This window comes from Rhynchophorus ferrugineus, unplaced genomic scaffold (genome assembly GCF_030347505.1).
Source record: "Rhynchophorus ferrugineus isolate W39M unplaced genomic scaffold, kcgeb_rfMv2 rfM9, whole genome shotgun sequence".
NCBI classification, from domain to species: Eukaryota; Metazoa; Arthropoda; class Insecta; order Coleoptera; family Curculionidae; genus Rhynchophorus; species Rhynchophorus ferrugineus.
The window spans coordinates 33,485,034-33,499,822 of record NW_027472588.1 but is presented as its reverse complement, the minus strand read 5'-3'; the positions used below and the strand labels follow the sequence as shown (position 1 = coordinate 33,499,822).

General features: G+C 31.7%; 3 protein-coding genes across 3 annotated transcripts; 2 read left to right on the top strand and 1 right to left on the bottom strand.

The window, feature by feature from the left end:
* Positions 1 to 661: 661 nt before the first annotated feature.
* On the top strand, positions 662 to 2,607 carry Dlish (Dachs ligand with SH3s). Its single transcript, XM_076414581.1, has 5 exons — positions 662 to 974; positions 1,179 to 1,387; positions 1,444 to 1,634; positions 1,696 to 1,901; positions 1,952 to 2,607. Exons 1-5 carry the CDS (start codon positions 926 to 928, stop codon positions 2,353 to 2,355), a joined length of 1,059 nt encoding a protein of 352 aa, XP_076270696.1. The 5' UTR covers positions 662 to 925; the 3' UTR covers positions 2,356 to 2,607.
* A 73-nt stretch (positions 2,608 to 2,680) lies between these two features.
* mRpL15 (mitochondrial ribosomal protein L15) lies at positions 2,681 to 3,866 on the bottom strand. Its single transcript, XM_076414585.1, has 4 exons — positions 3,678 to 3,866; positions 3,456 to 3,613; positions 3,081 to 3,406; positions 2,681 to 3,026 (listed from the first exon to the last, which is right to left on the bottom strand). Exons 1-4 carry the CDS (start codon positions 3,768 to 3,770, stop codon positions 2,725 to 2,727), a joined length of 879 nt encoding a protein of 292 aa, XP_076270700.1. The 5' UTR covers positions 3,771 to 3,866; the 3' UTR covers positions 2,681 to 2,724.
* Positions 3,864 to 13,046, top strand: LOC143202771 (gem-associated protein 5). Its single transcript, XM_076414563.1, has 17 exons — positions 3,864 to 4,301; positions 4,391 to 4,520; positions 4,585 to 4,819; positions 4,877 to 5,561; positions 5,611 to 5,805; positions 6,438 to 6,680; positions 6,738 to 6,909; positions 7,847 to 8,021; positions 8,083 to 8,175; positions 8,233 to 8,414; positions 9,331 to 9,625; positions 9,677 to 9,964; positions 10,020 to 10,167; positions 10,222 to 10,485; positions 10,536 to 10,708; positions 10,765 to 10,850; positions 12,714 to 13,046. Exons 1-17 carry the CDS (start codon positions 4,129 to 4,131, stop codon positions 12,834 to 12,836), a joined length of 3,660 nt encoding a protein of 1,219 aa, XP_076270678.1. The 5' UTR covers positions 3,864 to 4,128; the 3' UTR covers positions 12,837 to 13,046.
* The last annotated feature ends 1,743 nt before the right edge of the window (positions 13,047 to 14,789 follow it).

Here is a 14,789-nt window from a genome sequence, read left to right as displayed (position 1 = left end):
AAATGAAACCCAACCGGTCTAGAGTCAAATATTTTTATGAAATTAACTGTTTTCATTACTTTCACCTGATTAATATTTATTAGTTTAAACTCTTGCAAGAATATATGGATGTATGTAAAAAGAATGTGTAAACATATTTCAAAATATAATATAACTTGTAGTTTTATATGTATTAACTATACTTCTTAATGTAATAAGTTTGTTAAAATAATTCCTTACAATTTACGCCTACAGGTTTAATGATATGTTAGTAGTATACATTTTTATCTAAAAATAACAAATTTCCGAAATTTACATGTCTACATGCAAGTAAACATCCAGTTCGCTATCGCCAGTCACTTGCCAACTTTTATTGTTTACCTGTTTTCTTGGGTATATTTAGTACTCACGGTAAAGTTAACAGGCAGCCAGTCAAACATTGAAAATAAGATCACAAAATAAAAATGTATTTTTTAAAACATCTGGGTACAATTTATCTATCTAAATTTAAAATAATAATGAATGCGTTATATATATCTAATCAATATTCAGTTACTTAGTATTAATTAAATATAGTTTATTTATATAAAAAAAGTAAAGACAATATATAAATATATTCTATCCAATGACATGAGCCGAAGAATAATGTCACCTGTCAACGAACTCTTCTCAAAGAGCACTTGTTGCTCTTCGGTAACTTAGTTGAGATTGCTTTTGTCCCTTTTTGTGTCAATGAACACACATATGTTTGTCTCTTTTAAGGATTTAACTTAGACCTGTCGCAATCGTGTTTTGTCAAGTTTTTATTTACAAGAGGTGACTCGTCGGGGCAGGTCGCACGGTGTACCGAATTTGTGAAAAATTTTAAACATGAGGTCAATGCACAATTGAACGCAATCTAATTTAACGAAAAACCACGGAAAAGTATGTGAAGAGTATTTAAAACATGGCATTCTTATGCCCTGTGCGAATCAGACGTGGTAAAAAGAAAAAGTGTGAGTATATTTAAACGTTATTGATCAGAGCTGGACACTGCATTAAAAATTGACCCAAATTTAAAGTGCCCTTACAACTTTTTTACGCATTTAATTTAATTAACAAAGAGATTTTTTATTCATATCCTGAAATTGTGGACACATTTATTTGAAGTGATTGTTTTAACATGATAAAAAGTCATTTAAAAGTGAATAACATTGTAGCTTCAAGTGTAGATCTGGAAAAGGATTTAGGGCGAACCAATAATGGGGTTACGCCCGGAATGGGACGTATTACAGGTTCTGCAAGTATTGAGACCTTAGTTAGAGTTGGAATTGAAAAAGAACATGGATTATCACCTGATTCAAAAATGGTAGTTCTTCATGATTTTACACCTTGTGTAGATGATGAACTTGAAGTTAAAAGAGGACAGGTTGTTTGAATTTTATCTTTTGGCCTTACATCAATAAAAACATTATTTGTTTACAGATTGTTAATATATTATATCGTGAAAATGACTGGGTTTATGTGATAGCTCCTGATACAAGACAAGAAGGTTTTATACCATTTTCTTATTGCACTCCATATAACAATCACTTAGCAGAAATGGCCATAAAAAAGAAGTTGCCTAGAGATGCACATTTACAATCAGGTGATAGTTCTGATACAAATCATGACTGGTAATTAAACCGATTTTCCTAACTTGCATTATGTATGTATATACATATATTTTGTTTCTAGTGATGGGGCTGGCCTAGATACAAGTGATTGTGATTCTTTAGGAAAGGCAAAGTTAGACACTGGAGCAATAAGTCCTGTTAGTATTCATTCAGAACCAGACATGATACCTTTTTCAAAAGATCCATCTGGGAGATACATAGTTCTATATACTTTTATAGCACGTGATGAAAATGATGTGTCTGTTGAAAGAGGAGAGTTTGTTACAGGTAAATAATAGACTGAATTACTAACTGGTTTTTTGACTATTCTAATTTAGTGTTGAATCGTGAGGATCCAGACTGGTACTGGATTGTAAGAAGTGATGGACAAGAAGGCTTTATACCTTCAGGTTTTGTTTATCCGGCTGATAATGTGATACAAGGCCATTTAAATGGGCAAAACCAACAAGGAATTGGTAGCTTTCCCAATCAGAACAATACACACACTTTAACTTCTTCCAGTGCTGATGATCTAAGGTATCATGGCACAGAATTAGTAATGTTGTATGATTATAAGGCTCAAGCCCCTGATGACTTAACAGTTAGACGGGGTGACTGGATATATGCAGATTTAAATAATCAAACTGTTGATGGGTGGTTGTGGGCTTATGCACCCAAAACACGCAAGTACGGCTTTATTCCTAAGGCATATGCTAGGCCGCCCGCTATGACAAGTTTATAAATTATTAATGTAATTTAAATTACATCAAAATTCCTTTAATGTCAGGGTATTCTTCGGACTAAGGTCCTTAAAAAATAAATATGTATATTTTGGGAGAAAAAGCAATATATAAATTGTATAATAATTTAAAATGCATTTACTTTGCCATGCCCAAGAAAATCTCATTCCTAGAATTAAGTTGCAGTATTTTAAGATACTTTAATGTCATACTCAATTTTATAATTTATGTATAAATAAAAATCAAAGAAATAATTGTCTTCCTCTTTTTTTAAACCAATTTTGTGTAATTTAAATTCACTAGATGTAGTAAATTGAAACAAAAAGGTCATTAATATGCCTATATTTCATTTACTATTAATATATCTTACTTTATGAAGCATAATATTGTAACAATTCTTCTTCCTTTGGTTTTAATATAACTTTATCTTTTAAATTTACAACCCAGCCTGGATGTAAGCCATAAAATATCTGTCTTGGATCTTTTCTCTCCATCAGCATATCATAATTATTATCTTCTTCAATTTTAGGTAAGTTATAGCCATATTTTTGAGCTAAAGCTAATCTTTCCTCAGAAATTTTATCTGGATCTGCTAGATAACCTCTATTTGATGGATCACTATAATATTCTATAGCATCAGGTGGGGGCATCATTCTTCTTGGTATTGGAACACCTAAAATATACAATTTTAAAAGGAATTACCTATAAATTAAAACCTCAACTATACCTTTTTGGAAGAATTTTACAGTATTAATCATTGCTTGCAAACTATGAGGATCATAATAAGAGGTAGTTATAACACCACCAGCCCTTTCAATAGCAGCTATTACAAGTTCATTTGCCCATTGAACTTCCAAATTAATTTTGGCATTGAAAATGTCAGCTCCCTCATCAGTTAAATGAACACCAAATTGATGTTGATCTGGATATAACTTATACAATCCTGTGTTTAAAATAGACACTAAATCTATAGGTTTAGATGTGTCAATTCTATTAGTGTCTATCAAAGTTTGCAAAGTAAGCATTGATAATGGTGGATATTGCCTTCTTAAACTAAAATTATGCCTTATGTATATTATAATAAAGAAGGGACAATACTAACTGATGTCCTTTGTAGTATTTTTCCTGGGGAAATCTTAAGTAGAATGGATTATTTCCAGTTTCATATCCTAATCGCATAAAATTTTGTCTTTGGCCAGAACCTTTATTACCATCACCGTGCTTGTCACCACCGTGTTGACCTCTGCCTCTCCGACATCGCTAAAAAAGAATAACAAAAGTTTGATTACATTTTGTGTTAAAACCCATCTGTACATTAAAATACTTGTTTACTTCCTGGGTTATCCCTAATATTGGCAAGGCAAACTCGCGGCAAGGCTCTTAATATATTTAAAGCTTTGTCTGAACTTTTAGACATTATGTTATTTATTTTTATGTAAACTATAACAAATTATATCACTTATTATTAATTTGCGTGGCCACATATAGGTTATGTATTGATTAATCTTCTTAAGGTTAAAAGAATAGGGTTCATATTTTTACAAGTAGTTTTTGTTATAGGCCGGTTTAAAATATCTTTTATTTGAATTATTCGAATATTTGCAGAGCTGTTTGTTAAATTTTTAATGGGTTTTTTGAAATTCTATGGCGGAATTATTGCCTAAAAAATAACAGTGGTCAACTAAGACTATTCTTTTATTTTAACTGAATAGTACAGAAGTTTTATAGTGTTTTATAAGCAAATTTAAACTAAGTTTTATATCGTAAGGTGTAAAATGAACGAATTAGTAATACCACCTTCCCCCAGTTGGTTTGAAGTTGATATTTTAACTTGTGCCCCAGATAATACAGTAATTTATGCATCTTTACATGATATAGTGATTGTTAAACCGACTCCAGAAGACAAATCAAATGATGTCGTTATAATTACAAGAGCACACTGTCTGAAGTAAGGTTTTATCTATAGTTTTATATATATATAAAACATATATGAACATAACAAAATATTAAAACTACTAACTCTACTTTTTATTTTAGAATTAAATGTGTTAATATAAATCCAAATTGGGGTAGTCCACATAAATATATAGTGTCATTAGGAGAAGATAAAATAGTAAATTTATGGGATGCAGAATCATTGAAAAAAATTAATCAACATAATAGACATGTAAGTTTTTTGCTGCATTTATTTATTTTTTATCTGATATCTGATTTTTTTTTTAAATTTAAAGATTAATGAAAAATCTCCAGGTTCAGTTGTTGGTGCTTCTTTTGCTGAAGATGATGTAGTTGTAAGTGTACTAGAAAATGGTGATGTAATTAAATGGAATATATTGAGAAACGAAACTCATATTCTAAAGTTTTTACATGGGAGTAAGATTACAGTTTTTTCTATATGCCCTCATGCTAGATGGATGGTAGCTTTTGGTTTAAAAAATGGTCAAATTTTTATAGGAGATTTAAGAAGTAACTTAAAAAATGTTTCTTTAACTTTCAGTAAACATTATATCAATTACTTTTTAGAAGATGGTAAAATCTTATATAAATTAACTGGTCATCAAAGACCTGTACTGTCACTGTCTTGGTGTCCTGTGTCTGTAAATATTTTCCCAGCCAAAGTTCCTGATAAAAATGAATCAGTCAGTGAAGTTACTTCAAATGATAATAGAAACAAACAACAAGGGTATTCTAAAAAGAATAAAGATAAAAAGAAAAGAAATTCTAACAAAGATTCAATAAATTTATCATCTAATATTGCAACATGTAAAGATTTAGCAGAAAATGTTACTTCTGAAATAGAATCTCCTACTGATAGAAGAATTACTTCAATGGATATATCTCATTCAGTTGAAAGAATGCCAACAGAGATTTATTTGAGGTCACCTGGCAATGCATCTGAAGTTCTTAAGGAATTGTCGAATACAAATAATTCTATGTTAAATATTACAAATTCTTCATCACCAAAAGAAGGAAACCGTTTCAATTATGGCACTCCAACCTCAGGTAATCAAAGTATTGAGTTTTCTTCTACTAGCAGTTGTAAACAGAATTTAAGTTTGGAGCCAAAGTTACAAGGTATTAGTTCAGCCTCAGATAATTTAGATGCACAAGCACTACATTTAAATGATGAAAAAGATAATACTAGTTATTGGAGAAATGGAATACAATCTGGGAAAGAGTTCCTATTAGCATCTGCAGCTAGGGAGTGGTAATTAATTTTACAATATTATAATTTTTTTTTAATTTCTATTTTATAGGGATATTTATATTTGGCGAGCTGGTACTGATGGTAAAGTTGAAACATTTTTTTCCATCCCACAATCACAAGGACAAAGGGGTGGTAACATTCAAGAGAAATTTTGGATCACAATTTGTTGGGTTTCGCCAAACATATTACTTTCGTCATCAAGATCCGCCGACTTGTTAGCTTGGACATTACCTAAACCAACAGAGTAAGTAAATAATAGGCGTATAGGGTTTTTTATTAAGTGCAGGTCGATGTTGGTAATCTGTTACCTATATAACTCACGGTACATCGATAAGACTTTATTTCTTAAAATGAGTGTTCCTTAGTACAAATATTGTGTACATTGCGCCTAATTTATAACACAAAATTTAAATTCGACTCTGTAATAGAGTGACACCAGCCAATATGAGGAGAACGCTACAGAACGATGGTAATCTATTTGATTTTGCACAAATTGAACGATATGGAAGTAGAAATACATATGCCACACTACATTCAACACGAATGACTGAAACAATTGATTATTTCTCGCAGAGAGGACTTGAATTGAGCGCCAAGTTCATACAATTTGATTTTCTGCATTTTCTGCGAATTTATAATTATTTTGTCGTGTTCAAATCACATTATATGTCTTTTTTTCATGTTATGTTGAAAGTTACTTAATACGAGGGATGCTGCTCTGTCATATCGTTATGTAGAAAAAAGAATGAGTCTAATATGAGTCTGAAATAAAAAATAATTTCGTTACGACATAGTTTATTTCATTCGACTTTAACATCGACCCAAATTTTTTGAAAAACCCTTTATTATTTATTACTAATTTTTGGATATTTACAGTAGTTCCAAGTCTTATCGTGTTGTTACTAAGCGACATAATCAAGTTTTATTTACTATAAAAGCGCCTGTGATATACAGTAATGTATATGATAAATCATTTCCAATATGTACAAAGGTTTGGACCACTGGTATGGAAAGACTCATTTTAAATACAGACTTGGTGACTGGATATATTCTAAGCTCTACACAGACATTTGGAAGCGGTATAAATTGCTTAGTTGCGTCTTCACTTGATCCAAACAGGTAAAAAATTAACTTTTTAATTTTGCTGGAGATTCTATTTATTTTTATATATTTTAGAGTATTGATTGGTACTGGGTCAGGAGGGCTGCATATACTAGAAGCTGATAAATTTGGTAAAAAACATGTTGATGCACCGTGTATACATAGTAAAACGTCAAGTGGGGTAACTGCAGCTGCCTGGAGTCCTATTGATGAAAAAATATTGGCTTTTGGAACGTCAGAAGGAAGAGTAAGATGTTTTATTATAAATAGTAAATATGCATTGTGTATTAGGTGTTGAAATTAATTGGCAATATTTTATAAAAAGTGGCATGGAAAATTGTATTGTTTCGGTATATTTTCTTTATTTTTTTTTTTTGGCAAATATGTCGAATTTTGTTCCAGATAAAGTGTTCTTGTGTAAAGCTTCACTTTACTATTTTAACATTATAAAACTTCTCTCCGACACTTGTTTGCATCTATAGTATATGTTCCGTCCTCAAACTTCATATGAAGATTCCAGAAATTGCGATTGCGAATGACCTTTTGTCAGTTATATACATCAGTTAAGAGTAGATAGTTGCATTATTGCGTTGTCCAGGTTTGAGCAACTCATATTGAAGAGTTCTTTATCAGTCCCATCAAATACCTTCCACAGCGTCAATATGAGCTTTGTAAACATTGCAAATGATGTTTGTGCATCTTCAGGTTTCAGTCACAATTTTTTTTGCACATTTATCTCAAATACATCGTTTCTTTTCCTTTCAGTTTCCAAATGGAATCTTGGTTTTTTCAATGGTAATTCATATGGAATCGCGTCTTGATCGCGATTGAGCGTCTTTTGGTATCCAGTCCAAATAATATTTAAAACTGTTTTAGCGATATCGCAACATGAAACATGTAGGACTACCTTGTTAATATGTTTAATTGTTTCCGTTTCAGAGTTAAAATGGCAAAATATGATAAAAATGATCTAGAATTTTCATTCTTAAACTGTAATATTTTTTTACCAAGTAAACAACGATTCCTTGATATTTAGAATGTTTCTCTAGTCTGTTACCTTTTACTGACGATATAGTATGGCTTTGTTAAAGCTTTTACTTAAAAAACTTCCTGTCGTTTAGACAAAGATAATGAAAATATTTCTAATTGTAATAGAGTATCCCCTTATATTAAAATTTATTTAGGTAGGGGTATTCTTAAATTCTGATAGATCAAAAACACCCAAATTTTTGCGTCCTTATTTTACAATGGACATTTTAAAAATCGAATGGGGACCCCTTATTGGAGACGATCAGCTGGGTCTCTATGTCCAGTGTGATTGCAAAGTTGCTATATATAATCCAAGGGAGATTCATAGAGGTATTTTATTTGTACATACGTTTTTTATACAATATTAGATCATTTTTTCAATTTTATATAGAACCATTAATTGTAAAGGTACCCGATAATATGAGTTCATATACGATGTCTTGGAAACCAGATTTCTCTAGGTTTTTGGTAGCCACAAAAGAAGGTAAGTATTAATAGTGCTTCCAGAGTTTAGACCTTGTCGGTGACTCTGCTTTTTTAGGTGCTGTTGTTATATATAATCGAGATATGGAGGTGATAAATGTTTCTTATCTTCCAACCAAATTACAGAGTATAAATTGGCATCCTTATGCTGTAATGGGCGATTCAACTTCAAAATACTCTTCAACGTTTGTATCCATCTCCAAGGGCGTTAATGTAACTATTTATATACTAACTAAGAATGTGAGTATGAAGCAAAAGTACCTTTTCCATTTGTGTTATATTTTATATGTTCCACTTCTATTTTTCATTATTCATATAGTGGTTAAATGTTGTTACAAGAGTTTTGAATAGTAAAAGGCCAAGAATTTAAATAATATTTGGTAAATTTTTAGTTTCAAGACAATTTTTAAGGTTTCATTGTACATGAGTTTATCATTATTTTTGAGTATTAAAACGTAATAACTATATATACATAGCCAATTGTTTTACCTTTACTGTACACTTTCAATACTAATTGCTCTTCAAGTATATATTTGTTTTCTTTAGCGTTTATATCCAAACAATATCATTTGACTTCTATTGATTATGTTCTTGGAGTTTTGGACCTGAAAACTTCCTTGGCATTCAAATGAAACGTGTTAGAAAGGATAATGAACTTTATTAGTTTATTATGTATAATGATAGTTAATTTAAGTGTACTCATAACATCTAATAAACAAATATACAAATAACAAGTTACAATTTGGTAAAAACAATTAGAAAACGCATAATCTGCTAACTCAACACAGCATCAGCTTGAATGTTTGTTGATTTTAAATTTTCTCACTAACCCTAACGCAACACATTGCTGGAAAATTACTGGCCTTGTTTCTTCCCGAGTTCTTTCAAGTCCCATTTGTATAATTTTCATAAATATTTTTCCGATAATTTGTAGGAGGTAACTTCTTACATATTCTTAACTATTTAACATTAGTATAACTATATAACATTAGGATAACATTTTCGGAAGAAGTTATCAGAAATTAAATGTCCTATTTAAAGTAAACGCTTAGTGTCGTCGTGTGCTGTTCAAGGTTCAATAAATGCAATCCCATGTTACCCCCTACTACTTTATCCAGCTTATTATAGCTATATAAAGATACACTATTTTTTCTAGTTTGGAAATATTCAAGAGTGCGCAGTGGTTCATTATGAGAACCCCAAGACAATTACATCAGTATCATGGGATCCTCATACGGGCAAACGGTTGGTCATATTGGATGAACGTGCTGTGGCTCAGATATATGATGTGGAATCTGGAACAATAATATCTACTTATATAAACTCTGGTTTAGAATGGCTCTTACATGCTTGCTGGAGCCCGGTCGATGATGATTTGGTAATGGTGGGTACTCAGAAAGGAAAACTCATTATTTGGAAAATATCGGAACACCCCCCAGTTCCAGATGAACGTAAATGTAAATATTTCTGCTCTACATAGTTAATATATAATAATATTTCAGAGGTAACTGCTTACAAAAAAAACGTTAAAAAACAGTTGCAAAATGTATCGTCTAAGCCGAGAAACATCGAACCCAATAGAATCAGGCAGCCTGATATAAAACTGGCACTCTCTCTGCCATTTTTGAATATCAAGAACCATAATAAAATTGCTGAAGACTTGAAAAAGTTCTTGTATTACAAGACGATGAATAATGCTGAAGAGTTAACTACAGATGTTTCTGGAAACGCTGATTTACTAGATGCGTTAGGCGCTCAAAGTAGATTTCAACAAGTTTTAGAAAGAAATAGTAAGTGCTATAAAACTATTAATACCTTGTTTTTGTTATTATCATTTTACTATAGTTTCAAATCTTAAACAATCCGGACAATATCCTAATAGCGATATGTTATCACTTTTGAATGGCGATATTCAAGCCACTATTATGGAGGCTATTGATCAGAAGAGGGTTACTCCATGGATTATTACACTTTGCCCTATGGTTTCTGATAGGTGATTCCTTTCAGTATTCTTTACAAAGTACCATATTAACATTTGCACTTTTAGGGTTTGGAAACAAGCATGTGCAACGTATGCTCTTCAGTTGCAAGAGGATTCTAACAGTAATCCTTTGGAAGTAGTTACTTATTTATTGGCTTGCCATCAGGTGGAAGAATCAATTTATTACCTGTGTGATCAGGAAATGTTCAAGGAAGCCTTTGTGTTAGCAAAGACACGTTTTGGAGAAAATTCACCAATGCTCAAAACTGTTTCACAAAAATGGGCTACGCGTTTAGTTCATAATGGAAATTTTGAATTAGCCGCGTTATGGTAAATCTTTGTTTGCTCTTCCTTTCCGAGCTAATTAGTTATTCTTATAGCTATCTAAGTATGGATAAATTTAAAGATGCAGCGTCAGTGTTATTCAGAAGATCTGATGTTAAACTATTGGAAATTGCTTTGGAAATTGCAGAAGTATCTGGTAATGAGGAACTTGTGAAATCAGTAAAATTCCGATGTCAGACTTTTAAACCTCAATTAGATGCGCGTCAAGGTCAGTATCTTTAATAATGCTAGTTAATTATTGTCAATAATTGGTTGATATTTAAGTGGCTGAAAATCGAAAAGTATCAGTTATCGAAGAGGAACTAGCAGCTGATTCTGAGAACAATGAATTACCTGACGTTAAGGCAGATGTAAGTAGTGTCATTAAACGTACAAACGATGGTATAGAGATATCAGCGTTGGTATCTGGTGAAAGTAACGTTGAAATTAGTAAACAAAACGAATTAGGGGATATTGAGGAGGAGAAACCAGTTCAACTTGAAAGCAGGCAAAGGGAAAATATCAGTGACCTTGCAGATAATTTCAACTGTCCAAAGGACGAAATACAAATGCCTCTTCTACCACCTGAGAGGGAAAAAGGTACATCTGATGTATCTGTGGAAGATGTTCATGAATATGCTGATAGCACAACTGAATCTATCGAAGTTATATCAGAGTCTCCCGATCTTACCAAGAATGAAATGACTATATCGGCCGAACTAAAGACTCCACCCTTAAGCAATGTTAAGGAAAAAATAGATAGTATATTGAATATTTTGGATGCTAAAAAACGATTAAAGGCTGATGAAGTTAGAAAGCAGTCACATGATAAAAAAGAGACAGATATTTTGATCAATGTAGATCCTGATTCTACTTCTAATATTTCGATTACTTCTGACGATAAAGATATTGTTTCAACAGAAAAAACATATGTAGATAATACAAATAAGTTAGATGAAGCTAATGATAATTTTACAAAAGAAATAAAATGTATGGCTTTCGAGTTGAACGAAGATTGTGAGAAAAGTGATAATTTCAAATATACATTACCATTTGATGAAAAATTGACAGGCGATAAAGAACCATCCGAAGAAAAGTTGCATGGTTATCAGTTCAAAGATAAAGGTGTTGAAGGTATAGAGCAAACCTTATTGAAAAGTGAAGGAGATGAGTTAAATAAGCCAACAAGTGATATGTCTGCCAACAAAGATGTGTTAACACAGCGCACATTAGATATTGTAGATTCTGTTATCAAGAGTATTAAAGAAGAAACCTATAGAAAAGCATGTAATAGAGAGTCTGTCAAATTACCTATCGAAGAGGACATATTTCAACTGAAAAATATTGAAGGTGAAGATCTCTCTAATTTAACCGTTAAAAAGGATGAATTGTCTAAAAAGAGTAAAGATATAAATGAATCGCAATTTGAGGTAATTGACCTTGATAAATATATTACAGAGTACAAAGATTTTATAGAGGATAAAGACAAAAAAATAGAGCATAAAGACAAAGAAATAGAGGATAAAGACAAAGAAATAGAGGATAAAGACAGAGAAATAGAGGATAAAGACATGCCAGTGCGAACTGTGCTTGTAGATGATATTGAGAGGCATTTATACGAAGCAGCTAATGAGGAATTAGTCGATAGAGAAAATTGTAGTGCAAAATTAGAAATTATAGAACACCAAATATTTGAAGCTGTTAATGAAGATATGAACTTTCATCATCATCATTTCTAGATTCAATCAAATAAAAATTACTATAAAGATCTAAAAGCTTTATTGGATCCTTTTCCATTTGGTAGAGCACGTCAATACTTTTGTAAAAAGCTTTTTTTTAATTTATAAACTTAAACTTTCAAAATTTATTTTTTTAAATAGCCGATTTTAAATTAATTATTTTTAAATGTCATTGTTATTTTTTGTCTTGTTTTTGTTTTGTTTATTTATGAAATTATTTTTGCTATTAAAACATATAGTTTTTTCATATATGTGTTTTATTGAATTTATCAGAATCTAAATCTGTGTACTGCCATGTATGTTTTTTCGTTTCTCATTATTAATTAAAAATGGTGTAATAACAATATCTATAAATACGATCCAAATACTAATATATTTACGTTATATAGATATATTCAGATAAGCCTACTTAATGTAAGAATGGTGGCTTTATTTTACATGCTTAAATCATAATATATTTCTGCTTGATTGGTAATTTAAAAAATTCTTTAATAGGATATGTGTTCGATATGCCAAGATGGACTGAAACAAATGATTTTTTCGTGCCGTCATGGACTATGTGAGATATGCGCTGATAAGTTTTCAAGAACCGAATGTCCCATTTGCCGAAGAAAATGAAACCTGGAAGGTCCTGTAGCTTAACTTGAAGTGTGTTGAATTATTGGAGTAAGATTTTATATTTTATGTACCTTAATTATGTTAATTGCGAGTATTAACCAGATTTAGTTAATTAAGATGCATAAATTGTAAATATACATTACTGCAATGTATATCCTAGTACCTATTACCGTGACTGATAATATTGTGAAATAAAATACAAGTGGTTCACTTATTTAATTTATTTTGCCCCCTTTAAACTAATACCCCTTGGATATAACCCATTTGTATCAACGCTTTTGTTCAGTAGTTAAAATAGTTTTTTTTATACTTTAAAGTCTCCTTTTACCAACTACGGTTTATCTGGACTGGACCTACAGTTTAACGTGGGCTCCTCAGCATTAAGCCTGCCGACTGGCGAGTGACCAACTTTAGAAATCATCCCAGAACACATCCGGTCTTACCCAGCCTGGTTACTGGCATGACTGGGATCATTTTCACAAATTTTAAACAATCACAAACATAAATGTACGACCATGCCCCAGCAGGATTCGAATCCGTGGTTATCGCAACAGTAATACCGCCCTATCACTGCACCACCAAGCCGGCCCTTAAAATAGTTGATTTATATTTGTGTTTATTCAACTCACTGGTTATTTTAAACATTATTTTATATTAATGCCCACTTAATTTCTTTAAAATTGATTTTTCAATTAATTTTTTTAGACCTTTAAGAATTAGTAAATAACTTCTAAGGTTTTTGCAGTAATCTTTGTTAGGATGTCGGCAATTCCTTTTAAATGTTTTTTTTGTTAATTACATCTTACATTAGGTATGCTTAGTACAATATTAATTTATTATTACTGTTCTGTTGTACTTGCATTTATACACAAGCAAGGCGAGTACGGGTTTAATACATCAGTATGTATTTCTCAAATTAAAATAAAACTAAACTACTTAAGATAAAGACTTCTTGCGTGTTGTCTAGTAGCTGTATCGCTTCGACGTTGCAACGATTTAGCAACCTTATTTAATATTTTAAGGCGAAATCTTGGATCACTTCGTATATCCATTTGATTTCGAGGTCTTCGTGCGGCTCTTCGTTGGTTACTTGACGATAAGCGTTGATAATCGTAGAACTTTTGGGTGCGTTGGGTTACTAGTTGGTTTGATGTTTTAGTGCAACCCCATAGGTTGAAATTGGTTTTATGATTGATTGATAAACCAATCTCTTTGATTTTAGATCAAGTTGTAAGTGTACTAACCAGTACAATTGCTTGACTTTGAGTCTAATCTGCTCTGTTTTTTGTCTAACATGCTTCCAATTTAACCACCATCGCGATGTATGCCGAAGTATTTAGCTGATTCTGGTTGAGGAATCGGGCATCCGTTAAGTGATAAGTTAATTAGGTTTTGCCATTTCGCAACGACGCAAAATTAGCATTGACAGATTTGGAGCTATTAAGCTGTATTTTCCATTCTCTAGTCCACTTGTAGTTTCTTTGGTTGTTAGGATATCAGCAGTATAGAGCAGATACAGGGGTTGTCCCAAGGCAGTACCCTGTGAAACTCCAGCCGAAATGGGTTTGAGCATTGAGTATGCTCCATCATGTGAATTTTCTTCAGAAATTTTAACAATTTGCTTATTTTGTGTCCAAAATACCAAATGCCAATACTCGGTCAAAAGCTTGTATGACGTTTAGGAATATTGCAGGGCAGTATTTCTTCTTTTTCTTTCTTGGAATGCCTTTTCAACAACCGCTGTTACACTGTCACACACTTGGTCGATTGTCGAGTGGTGATTTAGAAATCCAAACTGGAAATCTAGTATTTCTGTAAATGGTTAATATGCTTTACCTTGCTCAAATAATTTTGGTATCACAGGAAGCAACACATTAGACCTGTAAGATCCAACTTTTTCTGTCGGTTTGGCAGGATTGTTTACTTAGTGGTTCATTTAGACTTATTGAATTA